Source organism: Danio rerio, chromosome 23, assembly GCF_049306965.1.
Source record: "Danio rerio strain Tuebingen ecotype United States chromosome 23, GRCz12tu, whole genome shotgun sequence".
Taxonomy (NCBI): Eukaryota; Metazoa; Chordata; class Actinopteri; order Cypriniformes; family Danionidae; genus Danio; species Danio rerio.
Window position 1 is genome coordinate 40,947,501 of NC_133198.1, and position 17,312 is coordinate 40,964,812.

The 17,312-nt window shown below is 34.2% G+C and overlaps 1 protein-coding gene across 4 annotated transcripts in view; it reads left to right on the forward strand.

Annotated features, from left to right (window-relative positions):
• LOC100331692 (ankyrin repeat domain-containing protein SOWAHA) overlaps positions 1–17,312 on the forward strand; it is a 75,150-nt gene that overhangs the window by 5,544 nt on the left and 52,294 nt on the right. For all 4 annotated transcript variants that reach the window (XR_012398688.1, XM_068216940.2, XM_073939312.1 and 1 more), the window contains exons 2-3: positions 7,898–7,959; positions 10,089–10,325. Coding sequence is in view for 3 of the 4 variants with exons in the window: in XM_068216940.2 (XP_068073041.2) it covers positions 7,898–7,959; positions 10,089–10,325 (299 nt within the window). In the remaining variant the exon portion in view is untranslated. The remainder of the gene's footprint in view (positions 1–7,897; positions 7,960–10,088; positions 10,326–17,312) is intronic.

Sequence of the window (17,312 nt, forward strand, 5' to 3'; positions counted from 1 at the left end):
TGCCATGTCAGGAGTATGAAAAATATAAGTTGTCAAATTCAGTTCATTGGGTTTAACACGTGTATTTGCATATTTCTGGCATGATGCATTGCACCAGTTTCCTGAACTCCTGCTCCTTGCAGACTGCAGTGCACGATAAATTAAGCAAACACCACCTGCACACACCAAATTGTGAGTCAATCCTGTTTATGATTCGTTTAATCAACTTGCAAGTTTGAATCAGACCAATGATTCTTTTGCTGAATTAACTGAATCAACAAGTCATGTACTGACCTCATGATATGTATTGTCACCTTAGAATTATAAGATTCTAACTGACATTTTTGTTGAGTTATTGATATATTCTTATTAAGTGACTTACTTGCAATATGGGATTTTTTTTATGGGAAGTTGTTTACATTAAGACTTTTCATTAACAATTGTTAAACACATACTGTTTTCTATGGAATGCAAAAACGTTGAAGCTCAGTATCTCAAAATCATTCAAAATGCAGATAGAACCATATAATTCCAAGGTGGTGATTGATATATATATATATATATATATATATATATATATATATATATATATATATATATATATATATATATATATATATATATATATATATATTAGGGGTGTCACGATTTCGCCGAAATTTATGCTCAACTTATATTATCGAATCAAAAAATAGAATCCTCGATACTGCCACGCCCCCATGTCATGTTAGCTTGGCTTGCCAAGCGGGAAAAAAACAGGCTTGTTGAAGTGCTTGTTAAACTGCAGACGCAGGAGACCCGTCAACAGAGCTTAAATTCTCTCCTCTTTCAATGAAGTTGCCGGTGTGGAAGTATTTTAGATTTCCAGTTAGTTAAGTTGACAACGTTCGTGTTGTCGACAAAAAAAAAAACACAGTTTGCAAGCTATGCTATGTACGTATTACGGTTGGGATGATAGACGATAAGCGCATCGCGATCCTCCGCCCCGCACCCGTTGCAAATCCGCTCGCGAAAAATACACACTCAGGCCCTGTTTACACTAATATGTCTTTGTTTTTAAATGGCATTTTAAAACGACAACGATCCACATCCACACTGGCGTGTAGCATTTCTGAGCAGCCCTCCTTCCTCACTACCGCTGAAAACGCACATCACGTGACCACACACACTCATTCACACACAGACACAGAGGCACACACATTGTCATGCGCTCGAGACAGCGGGTCAAGGCAGTTAGCGAGTCAGTAGACTGCTTCCATCTTTTACTTTCACACAAGTACTTAGTCATTTTAGCGAACACCTCAGATACTGTTGGCTGGTTTCTGTTGGTTGTGCACCTTTTTTACCGACGCCATTATAACGACACAGATCACTGCCTATTCACGAGTCCCGCAGAAAAAAGTGATTGACAGGTGGTAATTATGTGTGTATCTTGCCTTTATTCATTTACTGTATGATTTGTTTATGGGTAAAACAAAAACCATGCAAGTCAGGTAGTTCAAACGGTAGGCTACAAATAATTAATTCGTTATTAATTAATTAATTATTCATAATCGAAAATCACATCGAATCGTGACTTTAGAATCGAAAATGTAATCGAATCGAGGATTTGGAGGATCGTGACACCCTTAATAAATATATATATATATATATATATATATATATATATATATATATATATATATATATATATATATATATATATATATATATATATTAGGGATGTAACGGTATCAGAATTTCACGGTACGGTAATACCTCGGTATGAATGTCACGGTACGGTATTTATTGAATCATTTACAGGAAAAAACAAAACTTATGAAAATACTCCAAAAAAGTGCCAAAAGTGTCAATGACATACAAATTAGCCATCTATCTGTAAGCTTTGAAACAGGAACTTCAATTTTAATAACAAAAAATTATTAAACCATGTAAAAACAATAAAGTTTCAATTTAGTATTGTTGAAAACTCATCACATTCAACATTTAATCACACTCAGCCCATCTACACAGATGAGAGCTCTGCTAGTCGGACTTCTCATCAAGCATCTCCCGCTGGATCTAATCTCACTATATTTATTAAACGGGATATTTCATTTATCTTGTTGTCTTTATCTAACGACATATTCCCTGACTTTGGTCATTGGAATCTATTACTTGTTCTCAGGTAACGTGTTTTGGCTGAGCGCAAAGATAAGTTAATGATTAATGTAACCACGTACATTCTGTATATTGACTGATCGCTTGCCTTTATTTCCTATAATGTATAAACTTATTGTATGTTATACTTTTAAAATGGCCATTATCGATTATTAAAACTGATACTCAGCAAAAGAGAGGCTGTGTTTCGTATTTTCACTGAAATTGAAAGGAGGCAATTGTTATCGGCTCCGTTTTGTTATAAATATCCACACAGTGAAGATGACGCTCATCTTATGCAGCACGACGCCTCAACATGTCTGCAGTCTAAGTTGCTAATATTAAAATGAAAATAGGCAGTTCCTTAAATCATGTTTACATTTTATTGTTGATAAAGTGAAACAACGAAGCCAGGGTGATGTGATTGAAGTTATAAAGTACACTGTTCCCTTTGAAGATTTACCCGTGTCCTCGGTATAGTCTGCTTTTCCATATCAAACTGAGAAGAAGAGACTGCAGCCTTGATCAAACTTGCGAAGTCTGAACTTACAAGGAGAGGATGCAGGACTGAACTGTGCGTGTTAGGCTACTTAATATTCAGGAAAAGCCCCAATCAGAGAGGCGAATGTCTGCAGCCCCGCCTCCATTTTCAGATGTCTCCGTTTTCCATTATCCACACTGAGACATTATCCACACATTTCGAAGCGCTCCGTTTTCGGCGCTCGAGAACTCCGGCGTAGTGTGGACGGTTGGCGTAACCGTAGCAAAACTTATGCGTTTTCAAACTAAAACGCATTAGTGTAAACGGGGCCTTAGAGTTTTCCAGCTCTTTTCATCCCCGCTTCTAGCAGCACACTCCATTTCCGCATTACTGAATCTGTAGCGACAACAGACCGCAAGGGATGATGGTCAAGCATGGGCTGATGGGTATTGTAGTTTTCGCTACCTCCCGTTCGCTTCATTCGCCTGAGCAAATTTTCTCAGAAGACCTATAGTTTTACCGAGTCATGCGACTTCGGTAATATCGAAAAAAATTTATATTGCGGTATGACGGTATTTACAATACCGTTACATCCCTAATATATATATATATATATATATATATATATATATATATATATATATATATATATATATATATATATATATATATATATATATATATATATATAAAATCTATATTGCACCACACTGTCAGTTTCACTTTTATTAATTAAATCAACTACTTTGACCACAATGAGCCAGGATTTAAAAACTACTCACACCACTTAAAGTATTCCCCTCGGAAGAATAAACTCAGTTGGAAGGATGAAGAACAGAAACTTATTGTGAGAATAATTTTGTGGAGTGGCGCATGTCGCATATGCCCAGCCGGTGTGTGAATGAAGCATCACAGAGACTCAGTGTGTTAAGGATCTGTCCAATCTATTACTGTGCCTTTTCTAATTTAAAGTTTTAGGTAGGCTCACTTTGTTTGTAAAGAGCAGAAAATAACCCTCTCCGCTCCAGTATTGCAAATAAAATCTGCTGATCAAACAGACACACGTGATTTAGAAACAGCAATGCACTCCTTGTTGCAGGTCAAAATGAACCCATTTAATGTAAAAATTGCAAAAAAAAAAAAAAAAAAAAAAGCAAAAAGATGTATTTCTCCACTAATTATTTAAACTAACTGGAACAAATAGTCTTGGGGAGTTTATCGTGTTGTCATGAACGCGACACGCAGTTTGAATTGTAAATGAATGCAAAATGATTGATAGGCGCAACGATGCGAAGCGCTGATTTGAACATGAATTTAAGCACTTGAATATTCATCTGTGCTTCAAATTCAACTGTAGAATGGCTTCAGAACATTTGGGATAAAGTAGGCATACATGACAACTTTGTAAGTCCTTATAATAGGCTACCTTCATGGCTTAGTTGGCTTATAAACACAGAATAAAGCACACACGCACAACCTGATTTGGATCGGTACCAGCTGTCCGATACCTGATCCAGCAAAAACAAGCGGTATCGAACCAATATCTGATCCAAGTATCGGGATCAGTGCATCTCTAGTAGAGCTGTGAACCAACACTCATCTCACAGTTCGGTTCCGATTATCATGTTATCGATTCAGTTCAGTTCGATATCTCGGTGCAACACGGTCACGGTGCATTGTTTTATATTTTCTTCGGCCGCAATTCTTGTATTAAAAAAAAAATAAAATAAAAAAATAAATAAATATATATATATATATATGCTATTTGTAATACAATTTTGTCCTTTAATACAAACAGTCATATACTGTACCTTTAAACAACACGAACAATTGTAGCAAATAATATAAACAAATAGAAATATCCTGTTCGCTTTCTGATCCTTGTCTACCAAGTTCTTTTACACCCCTTTGATTGGTCACACGCTCAACAGAAAGGGCTGCGATTGGCTCTTGCGCGCTGGCACTCTTCACAGATGAGTGACACTGATAAACGGCAGCGGCGATTACAGCTGATCCATGATAGACGGGGTGGAGAAATCTGCAGGCACACGCTCATGTCTGTATCCAGAAGTATCGCTGTACCAGCCGAGACGAGAGGAAACGTCAAACCCAGCAGGTCAAATGGGCCACAGTGAGAGAGAGAGAGAGAGAGAGAGAGAGAGAGAGAGAGAGAGAGAGAGAGAAAGAAATGGAGTACTTTCATTCTCTCAATCGCAGTGAAATAGGGACTTCTGCTGTAAGTGTCAGTGAAAGATTGTCCAGCAAACTCGCAAGCAGTGAAATTGTGCACAGTTTCTCTGTTTTTAAGTAGTTGGAGCATTGTAAATACTTGCGCTCACCTCCTTCGCCATAGTAAGCTACGGCGACATAGCGCAAATGAGATAAATGACGATTGACGTAATAAACGGTTATGATTATTACTGAACCGACACCAAATTTTTTGCGTCTGCATTGTTGTGCACCAAAGAAACAATTATTGTTGACACCCCTAATCCCAAGTATAAATTGTAAAAAAAAATAAAAATGTTTATCTTTAATAAATATAATCCTGTGATGTGACGTGCAGGTACACACATTGCGATATTAATTCTCAAATGATATGTTGCTCAGCCCTAATATACATGTACATAAATGTACACAGTACACACACTTAAATTGTCAAAACAAACTTTTATTTTGCATGCGGTTTATTTGTGATTATTTTTTATCTGCGCTACTTTATTTATTTATTTTGTTTATTTGGCAAATATTGAATCCAGTTCTTTTGATTAATCACCAAGGACTGGATTGGTGGAAATTTTACAATTCTTGTCCAGTAAGCTATTCCTTTAAGAATGGAGTGATATCAAAGAGAAAATCTTTGGGATCTAAATAAAACTAGTGCAAGTATCATCTGCTTGATGTTCCATCAGGGATGCTTGTTAAAACGAATAGAAGTGGTAATGAAGGATATGTTTGCACCGGGTCTCCTCCCTGTCATTTTCTATTCCTGTTTAGTAATTTGAGCTAGTTTCTGTTTTTCTCTCTGATGCAGTCAGTCTGTGCTGAAGTGATGTTGCATAACATCACTAACTCCCACGGGCCCAGAATCAGAATACATTACAAAATGTTAGGCGGATAGTCTTACCAGTCAATACCATGCAGACAGAGCAAATCAATAGTGTTCAAGGTGTTACGTCCAGCACAAATATTGATCAAAAGGAGAGAAAAAAAAAGAAAGATATTTCAGTCATCATTTAATTACTTCTGTGTTGTTCAAACCTGTATGACTGTATTTATATCCTAAATATTTATTATCATCATGTACTAACTTTTATATAGTTATGGCTTTTGTTTTTATTAACTAGTGCTGCACAATATATTGTTTTAGCATCGATATCGCAATGTACACATCCACAATAGACACATCACAGAATCTGCAATGTTGGAGTCTGAATTATAGTTAATCAGACAATCAATTCAGAACATGAGGTTTCTGGGTGTACACGGGAATGAGAAAATTAAGGCCCTTAAAATGTTTTTAAATGTCTTCAATTTTGTTGAAGCGTTGTCCAAAGTGTTTGACTGCAAAAAAAAAGCATAAATATATTTATTTTCCTCTTAATATTAACAACGGTGTGCTATAAAGTTCACCCAAACCTAAAAAATGTGTCTGATAGATGAATGTGTTTTCTGTAGGTGGTTTGTCAAGCCCACTCACCTGTGTGAGGCACACTCAGAATTGCATAATGTTTCGAGGCTGTCATGTGGTGTGGTGGATGAAGAGAAGAACCTGAAATACAAAAATGTATTTGCATGATTTATTTAGCGAGTGCTGAAAAAGCAAATACTTTGAATAATTTTGAATATTGTCAGTTCCTCTTGACTTTCACTGGTCAGAAAAATTCAGTTGAAATCAAGGATATTGAAAGTGTTTGGGTGCAGATGTTTGGAAAGATAAGAGGGTGCAAAGGTGAGGTAGTTCATCTTTTTTGGGGTGAACTGTCCCTATAAGTGATTTCATATTAAACAAAAGAAGTGAAGTTATACAGGTTTGAAATAACATGAACAACAACTTCTGGGAGAATGATTTAAATTAGGGCTGCAGGATATAAAAAAAAAGTCTGACATTGCGATATTTTGTTTTGCTGCGATTTATATATTGCAATAAAAATATAATATCACCAGATAATTTGAATAGCTCTATTTGGGAAGATTTCATTGATTTAGATTAAATGGGATGATTAAATATTTTTCTATGCAGTGGATTGGCTTAAAATATAATGAATTACAAGCATATATAAAAATACAACAGAGCAAAAATAAAAGTTATATAAATAGTGCTATATGGATTTTCTGGGAATTGTAACAGTAATCAAGTACAATGAAACCTAAATAACATCATCATTGTAAAAAAAGAAATAATAATAATACTTTTAATTTTTAATAAACAATCTAATTTTTCCTACTGCAGATACACGCATATTGATGCTCAAACGATATTCACCTTATTCTTCGCCGACGAGCGGGCGCAGCCATTTGAATCTTTTTGGCTTGAGACTTCCGGTCTCATTCACTTCCATTCATTTTTTTACATTAAAAACTGCTCGTTTCGCAGTTTGATGTTGCAAACTGATATTCCCTTATTATATTATTCTACTTGGTCTATGTAGTCATGCAAACATTTGTTTGTAGAGCAAGTATTTTGACCGTTTTCTGCCGTTTATTATTCCTAGTCATTTCTCCCATAAGCGAGTGAATCGGAAGTTCGAATTCGCGAAAACGGGCGCACTTCCGCATTTTAGAATAAGGTCAATATTTTCAGCTCTAATTTAAATCCACTGCAAAAAAAATGCTTAGATTTTATTGTTTTTTTTTTGTTGTTTAAATATCTACAAATTCGTAAATCAAGAAGCATTTTATAGACAAACAAAAACTGTTGGCTTGCTTTTAAAAATAATATGTCTAAATTTAAGTGAGTTTTTCCTTAAAACAAGCTAAATAATCTGCCAATGGGGTAAGCAAAATGTATACTGTTTTCAAAGCAAACAGAATATTATTTTGCTTGACCCATTGGCAGATTGTTTTTTAAAATAATTTTATTTGAAAATATTTCTTGATTTAAGAATATTCAGATATTTAGACTAGAAGCAAGACAAAAACTCCAACTTTCTGGGATTTCTCCTGGGAGTTATATTCACGCAAAGTCATAATAATACAAGAGTGACCTTTCTCTTAAGATAAATATAGAAAGCATGCTGGGAAAAAAAGCCAGCTCATATTCACAAAACTTTCATCTCTCTTTTGTCTCCCTTCCAGCCAAATACAGAGAAGAGTTCAAGCTCATCATTGATAGAATTGCAGTGGTGAAATCGGAGAATGTGAGTACACATCTTGTCATATCATTACTACACAGTTTAAAGTAATTAACTGCTCAGTCTTATTAAATAATCATTAAAAGCTTTTTGCATTTGTAATATGATCACCGACACTGTCCCTGTAGAACAGGCAGACAATTCCCTATTCTCACAGTGATTCATTATTCACTCTGCTGACGGTGTTAGGCTCCACATTTTCACATGATTGCTCTACCATACACACCCTTATGACATTGGATCGCTGTCTTGTACGCGTACTTTCCCTCGGATGAGATCACTTTCTGTCTATTGTAAACTCTAATAGATTATTCTCCATAAGCACATGCCTAGACAAAGGATTTTGTTAAATACAGTTGAAGTCAGAGTTATTAGCCCTCCTAAATTATTAGCTCCTCTCTATATTTATTTCCCTGATTTCTGTTTAACGCAAAGATTACTATTTTTTTTTTTAGTTTCCAAAAGAAAGTACATATAAAACTTACATTACTCTCTCGTACAGAAAGAGACTTGCTGATCTTGCAAATGCTTTGTGTTTTCTTCCCTTTAAAAACAACAACTGTAAACGGTAAAACATGTCGAGCTACAAATCCTTTAGAACAGGGGTTCTCAATCTTTTTTACTTCAGGGCCAACTTCTTTCTCCGATAAATTTTTGAAGACCTACATGTCTGGCATTTTTTTTCTGAAATGTTTGTATGAAATGCTCATTCAAACCTTTGTTTATTTAACATATATAATTTTATCTATTTTAAAATATTATTTATTTCTATACGATGCAAAATTGAATTTTCAGCATCATTACTAAAGTCTTTAGTGTCACGTGGTCCTTAAGAAATCATCTTAAAATACTGATTTGCTGCTTAAGAAAACATTTAGGATTTTTAGCAATGCTGTAAACAATAGTGCCTAAACCTTGTATTATGTTTAAAATGTAGGTATTACATTGACCTGCATTGCACTAAGATCCTAAAGAGTGGAGGTGTAACAAAGATTAATAATATTTAATTATTTATACTATTTATGCCAAAAGAAATGTACTTCTTACTTAGATTTTTTTTGTTAGTTCTAGTCCAAAGATCTACATTTTAAAATAAAAAGAGAATTAATTTTCTTAGCCTATTGGCAGATAATTTAGCTTGTTTTAAGGAAAAAAAAATCTTATTTTTAGCTCTTAAAGTAAAAATACTGTTTAGTTTTCACTTTTTTTCATATCTAAGAAATGTTAGATATTTGTTCTAGAAACGAGACAAAGTAAGAAAAGATTTTTTTGCTTTGAGTATTCAATTTCTGTACCTGAATACTGTTAAATTCCAATTAAATTAATATTGCAATATTTATTGTAGAATAATAATAATAATATTTAACAAATATTTTTGCTTTATTATATGTAGCACAAAGCAGAAACTCTGTAAATGACCAAGCTGCTATTTTCATACTGCAAAAACAATTGTAAATTGGTTGGATATTTAACTAAATGATTTCAGCGGTATGAATGTGACATTTGCGGTAAAAACTTGAAGTATTATAAAACATTATATTAAAACATCTGTTTATATTTTCTAAAACAACTAAACACAGATTTATGCGATCAGAAAAATGTCAGTCTGTAAAAATATTTCATATTTTAAATGAGGAAAATAAACATGCATTGTGGATATGACCAAAAAAGTCTGCGAGTTTACAGTACACAGCCTACTTTGTAGAAATTCTGTGAATTAAATTGCACAACCCAAAAGAAACAATGCTAAACAAAAGGCTAAGAGTTGGCTCATATAATACATTTTTTTTATTTTATTTGACATTTTTGCATTTATGAGGAGAAATCTTCGTTATTGATGTGACAGATGTGAAATTGTAAATAAATCAATTATAATTATTTAAAAACATTTGAAAGAGACAGATTTGAGTGTTTTTACAGTCCTGTAAAACACAAGCACACAGAAAATCTAGAATGGGTTTCCCTATTTTGGTAAAAACTTTTCATGGCAAGGTTGATATTTATAGGGAAATGCTCAAATGTTTCCTTTGGTACTCTACAAAATGATAACGTTTTGTTAGAACAACACAATTTTATTTGGTGAATTTATTTGAATATCAGAATGGAGGTAATGTTTCCTTTCATTTCTTTTTCAGGGGGAGAAATATCTCATCCTCAAGAAGAAATACAGGCAAGAGCAAGTGTCTGGCACTAAAAAGGGAGGTGAATCAATCAAGCCGCTTCATCCAAACCCACAAAATGAGCTCCTGGTTTCCAACCCAGTGCAGAACCGTAGCCAAGCAGCTAAGACCCCGCAGCCAGTGATGGTGGCCTGGTGCTCAGGACCCATGATTACGGTCACAGATGCACAAGAGCCCACGGATATTGATGATGTGAGTGATTTCTGATTGTACTATTACTTCTCATTATAACTTCATTGTTAAAGATCGCATGTGAAGTGTCTTGAAACATGCAGCATTACTCAATGTGTGTTGAGGAAGGCAGGGTGAGACATATTAAGAGGCTCCTCCCCTTTATTAAAATAGCCAGTAGTGTCTCTTTTGGTGTGTTTATATAGCTTTAGAGTCTGTTTAAACCTGGCCACTTCATTTATTTTCTCTGATCAGATAGTTTGTCTGATATTTGAAAATGTTTTCCATTTCATTTATTTGTGTATAACCCAAAAAACAAACATTATGCTTTGTAAACAATTATACTGTCTATTATTGTTCTTCTTCACAAAGATAGGCTACTACAGGGGTCTGTTGTTGGTACTTGCATTACACAATTAGCTGGATTTGGTTATTGACGATTTGACCTGATCCAGGATTGTTTCATTCTTCGAAAATTATCTGAGATTTGTTGTCATAGCCACAGTTCTGTTAGCTCAAACCTACTCAGCAGCAGGCTCATTTCATATAAACAAGATTATATCGGGGTCAGTTCAAGCAAAGATAATACTGAAAGTATGTACCGAATTCTTCTGATATTTTCTTACAATAGTAGTTATATTCACTTGGGGAAAATAGTAAATATATATATTTTTGACTATCTATCTATCTATCTATCTATCTATATATATATATATATATATATATATATATATATATATATATATATATATATATATATATATATATATATATATATATATATATATATATATGTGTATATATATGTATATATATATATATATATATATATATATATATATATGTATATATATGTAGTGTGTGTGTGTGTATGTTTATATATGTATATATACACACACACATATACAGTTGAAGTCAGAATTATTAGCCCGTTTTTGATTTTTTTTTTTCTTTTTTAAATATTTCCCAAATGATGTTAGACAGAGCAAGGAAATTTTCACAGTATGTCTGATAATTTTTTTTCTTCAAGGAAAAGTCTTATTTGTTTTATTTTGGCTAGAATAAAAGCAGTTTTGATTTTTTTTAAAACTATTTTTGGGACAAAATTATTAGCCCTTTTAAGCTATTTTTTTTTCGATAGTCTACAAAACAAACCATCGCTATAGAATAACTTGCCTAATTACCCTAACCTGCCTAGTACATCTTATTAACCTAGTTAAGCCTTTAAATGTCACTTTAAGCTGTATAGAAGTGTATTGAAAAATATCAAGTAAAATATTATTTACTGTCATCATGGCATAGATAAAATAAAACAGTTATTAGCAATAGGTTTTTAAAACTATTATGATTAGAAATGGGCTAAAACAATCTTCCCTCAATTACACAGAAATTGGGAAAAAAAAATAAACAGGGGCGCTAATAATTCAGGGGGGCTAATAATTCTGACTTCAACTGTACATACACACATATATTTGTGTATATATACATACATACATACATACATACATACATACATACATACATACATACATACATAAATACAAATTTTAAGGGGGACACTTTTGTGCTTTTTAGGTACTAATATGTGCCCTTGAGGAAAGGTACCACCCCAGTGACAGAATGCGTTCCTTTTTGTTTCTGAGAGTGTGCAACGGAAGTAAGAACAAATTTAGTTACAAATTAGCTAATAGTTACTAAGTTTCCAGTGTGGACTTTCTAGTTTAAGCAAGAACTTGCCAACAGCTGTTGCAAATCCTACCCAGGACTGTTAAGAGTGAAAATAATGTGATTAATTATTCCTCCACATAAAAATGCCCCAAACTAGGGTTGCACGATACTGGAATTTGGTATCAATTGATAATAAATTTTTCAATACGTCCACGATTTTAAAACGCTCCAGTGTCCCTGTATATGTTTACACTCAGTAAACAGCAGTGAATTCAGTGAACTGATGGCCTTCACGGCCAATCAATGTCATTTCTGTTGAGCATGTGAACACAATGGCAAATCAGCGCTGTTTAAGAATGCAATCAAATGTTAGCGGGAAATGGAGGATTTTAACATTTCAGTACCGATTGGTATCGAATTCCAGTATCGTGACAACGCTACACCAAACCATGTTTTATGCATGCTCCACATGTATTTCATGTGTTTCATATATCGAACCAGAACAGGTATAAGAAAAAAAAAATGTGTGCAGTTTTTTTTTTGTTCAGACATGTAACAAAACTTTATTCTGATTTTAATTTTTTATTTAATTTTTTTTTTTTTGTGCCAGTGTCCGCACCACTGAATCAAACAGTGTAATTTATTAAATGCACTCACTGCACTTTGTCCTCTGTCACTTTAAAAGCTCACAGTGAAATGGAGAAAACATAGTTCAGAAAGTGATTTCAATAGGATCTCTCTTTTGTGTCATTATCGTTATAGCTGTGTTGTGAACTTATAATGGATCTTCATTCTTAAAAGTTTTCATCCTTGATTTTGAACAGTTTTTTTTTTTTTTTAATGTTCAGATCTTCTAAAGAACTCGGTAGTGTAAACTCATGTCTCTATTAATCATTTTCCTGGATATCACCCAGACTCCAGTGTTTCTCCTCAGACTGTTTGCTAAAGCTTTTCTAGCTGGATTAAAGAAGCAGCTGGTGATAAGAGAGAGCTTGTCTCAAGCTGATAACACAGTGTTTCAGTTGCCTTATCTTTGGCTGTAGGACTTCAGCTGTTTAAAGCATTATTTTGAAGACTTCCGGCAAGTGTAGTTGCCATATTAAATGCACTTTTTGGAATGATTAATTGCAGATTTTTCCCATGGCTTCAAGATAATCTTCATTTGTCCATAAAGCCTTGAAGCATCTTTGCATCAAGTTTGGAAGATTTGCATCTCAATACTTTTTAAAGTGTTTTATATATTTATCATCAATATAACTGATAAAATGGTTTTATTTATGGACTGCAATTCTGAATTATTGAAAATGGACAAAATAACAAAAAATCTTATTTTATTTGTAATTTATCACATCCACAAAACAAAATGTATGCTGACTGTACCAAATTGTAAATTATTCTTCATTGATCTAAAAAAAATTTATGATTCCCCCACTTCTATACAAAGTAATGCCAAAGCTATTAAGACATTCCAACTGTTGGAAAAAATATTTAATGTACATGGTTAATTTTTGTTGTTAATTCCCTTGTATACTATTTTATGTATAATTCTGTACTCTACTGTTTAATCAATAAATATTGGACTGATTGTTTTTATGTGAAATGGATTGAAAGTTCATTGAAAAATCTAGATAAAATATAAGCAACTTATACTAACTGAAAAAAATGAAACATCTTTAGGCCTATTATAGGTTAATAAAACTGAAAAAAAATCAAGTAAAAAATATGTATGCATATAAAAATGAGTTGGCAATAATTAAATAAATGCACAATAAAACATTCTTATAAATGTATAATAAAATATAGCAAAGTGTTTATAAACTATATATTTTTTTCTTGTTCATTTGGTGCACAGAAATAAATTTTATCAAATACATTTAACCAACAAATAAATAATTATATATATATATATATATATATATATATATATATATATATATATATATATATATATATATATATATGCATACATACATACATATATATATATATATATATATATATATATATATATATATACACACAAAATTAATTTTAGATATATAATTTGAAATCAAAATTACTAAAAATTTACCCTGAATTAAAAAAATTGAATATTAATGAAAGCTAATACTGTATTGGTGATAAATCTAAAGGTAATAAATCTGAAATAAAACTAAATTGAAGTATAATATAGTGTAGTTATAGTAGTATACAACAAATAATATCCAGATACTAAAATAGGCTTATGAGTGCAAGTTTCTTCTCACAGATGGAGCACATCAGCACATAGTTCAACACACAACAGTGTGAATTTCCTGTCAGCGCTTCTTTTAGCCACATTGTGAAACTGTCTAAAAACTGCTATAAAAACACAAACCTTATTAAAACACACAAGTGGCTTCATTTATCTCAGTGAAAGGAGACACACAAATTTAGTTTGGTACCATGTAGTTTGGTTTTCGCTCCTCATGAAAGAGCGAATGTTTTTACATGCCAGCTAATGTTTTTGACCTGCTGACCTGTGGCCAGTTGCACAAAATGCTTAGACTAGTTTTAAAGAGCACATAGGTTACCCCTTTTTTCATATTTATTATAAGTCTTTTGTGTCCCCAGAATGTGTCTGTAAAGTTTCAGCTCAAAACACCCATCAAAGTATTTATTATAGCTGTTTGAAGTATCTGTATTATAGCTGTAAAAAGGTTGTTACTTTTTTTTGCACTGGGCCTTTAAGGCTAGTCATCCTCGCCCACTGTTCCCATGTCAGCTGCGGATCTCACGTAACGTTTGTGAGAAATACTACAGTAAGAACTTTACCAATCAGTATTTGATGCATTTTTTGTGGAGTTGCAACAATGAGTTCACGCACACACAGCGCAAACACACACATAGCGCAGACACATAGCGTAGACACACACACACATACATAGCGCAGACACATACACACACACACACTTAGGCCCCGTTTACACTAATGCGTTTTAGTTTGAAAACGCATAAGTTTTGCTACGGTTACGCCATCCGTCCACACTACGCCGGAGTTCTCGAGCGCCGAAAACGGAGCGTTTCGAAAACGCTGGAGAGGCCATTTTCATTCTAAAACGCTGCTGCTCCGTCTCAGTGTGGATGGGGAAAGACGGAGACATCTGAAAACGGAGGCGGGGCTGCAGACATTCGCCTCTCTGATTGGGGCTGTTCCTCAATATTAAGTAGCCTAACACACAGTTCAGTCCTGAATCTTCTCCGTGTAAGTTCAGACTTCACAAGTTTGATCAAGGCTGCATCTCTTCTTCTCAGTTTGATATGGAAAACATACCGAGGACACGCGTCAATCTTCACAGGGAACAGTGTACTTTATAACTTCATTCACATCACCTTGGCTACGTTGTTTCACTTTCTTAACAATAAAATGTAAACTTGATATAAGGAACTGCCTATTTTTATTTTAATATTAACAACTAAACAGACAGCAGAAATGTTGAGGTGTCGTGCTGCATGAGCGTCATCTTCACTGTGTGGATATTTATAACAAAACGGAGCCGATAACAACTGCCTCCTTTTAATTTCAGTGAAAATACGAAACATGCCCTCTCTTTTGCTGAATATCAGTTTTAATAATCGATAATGGCCATTATAAAAGTATAACATACAATAAGTTTATACATTATAGGAAATAAAGGCAAGCGATCAGTCAATATACAGAATGTAGGCTACGTGCTTACATTAATCATTAACTTATCTTTTCGCTCAGCCATAACACGTTACCTGAGAACAAGTAATAGATTCCAATGACCAAAGTCAGGGAATATGTCGTTAGATAAAGACAACAAGATGAATGAAATATCACGTTTAATAAATATAGTGAGATTAGATCCAGCGGGAGATGCTTAATGAGAAGTCCGACTAGCAGAGCTCTCATCTGGGTAGACAGGCTCCAGCGATTGCCAAAGTGTGTGTGTGTGTGTGGTCACGTGATGTGCGTTTTCAGTGTTTTGGTGTGGACGGAGAGCAGTTCAGAAACGCTGGGTAAAACGCGAGTGTGGACGCGGATCGTTTTCATTCTAAAACGCCGTTTTAAAACTAAAACGCACTAGTGTAAACGGGGCCTTAGACAGTAAGAGAGACACGCGGCTGTGCTGATGAAGTGAATTTGAAGTGAATGGCTGTACTTCATTACACACATGCACACGTTTTAAAACATGTTAAACTTGTAAAACTCACTTTTGATCACGTTTGAGGATTGATGATCCTAGCAAACTGAACAGACCTTTTATTCCCGGTCGCTTTGCGCTTGTCCTGTCTTGTTAATATGATGCTTTACTTTGGAGACTTGTTAATATACGCAGCTGTCAATCAATATTGGTGGGCGGGGGGGACCGCACTCCTACGTCAAGTTGTGGTCGATCTGAAAACCGCTCCAATTGGTCCACCGTTTTTATGTTGTTAAATTGAAAAAAAAAGGACTGGGTGTGTTTATTTCACCCAAATATGACAGTATATACACTATACTTACACACGTCTGTCCAAACTGCTTTAAAAGTAGATTTTTCACCATAGGTGCGCTTTAAAAGAACGCTGTTGCCTTCCTTTTTCAACTTTTCAGCTAACTTTAATCTGAAAACTAATACTGGTTACATCTTGTTTTACTATTGCACTTGCAATAATCTGCCAAACTGAAAATTAGATTTTTACCCTCACCCTATTAGCAGATAATTTAGCTTGTTTTAAGGAAAACCCCACCGAGAGTTGATTTGACTTATTTCTGAAAACAAAACAATATTTTTTGCTTGTGCTAATGCTTCTTCATTTAAAGGGCCATGAAAACCTCCTCTTTCAGTTCAAGTCTGCGTGGCCAGCAGAGTAGGGGAAAAAGAGGGGAGAGAACAACTGTTGTCAGTCGGCTCACAAAATGAGACGCACACTGAGGAGACCCATGATTTTACAGTTTACAAAGTTAAAATGCAAAGAAATAAACAGTAATTTAATGCCCTGCTACATTTATTCATAATTTCATATACACGCAACCACAATTTGTTATATCATCGTAAAGATAATCGTGCTCATATAAACACTATAAATGAGGAGGACTTCTCTCCTCCTGAATACCCGGGTCTGAATGCAGACACAGTGGATAGCAGTGCAGCCGGTGTCTTACCCCATCTATTGCAACCATTAACCCTGCTGGTAATCTGGAGGATTTTAAACATGTGCGAACAGCAGCATGGATATAGGCGATGTGTCACAATAACAAACCATAGACTGTAACGAACTCAACTGATAAAAGTCCACCCTTCTCCAAATCTCGTACAACTCTCCTGACAAAAATGCTTGCTGCACACTTACAGCTTTGCTGTGTCGGCCCTG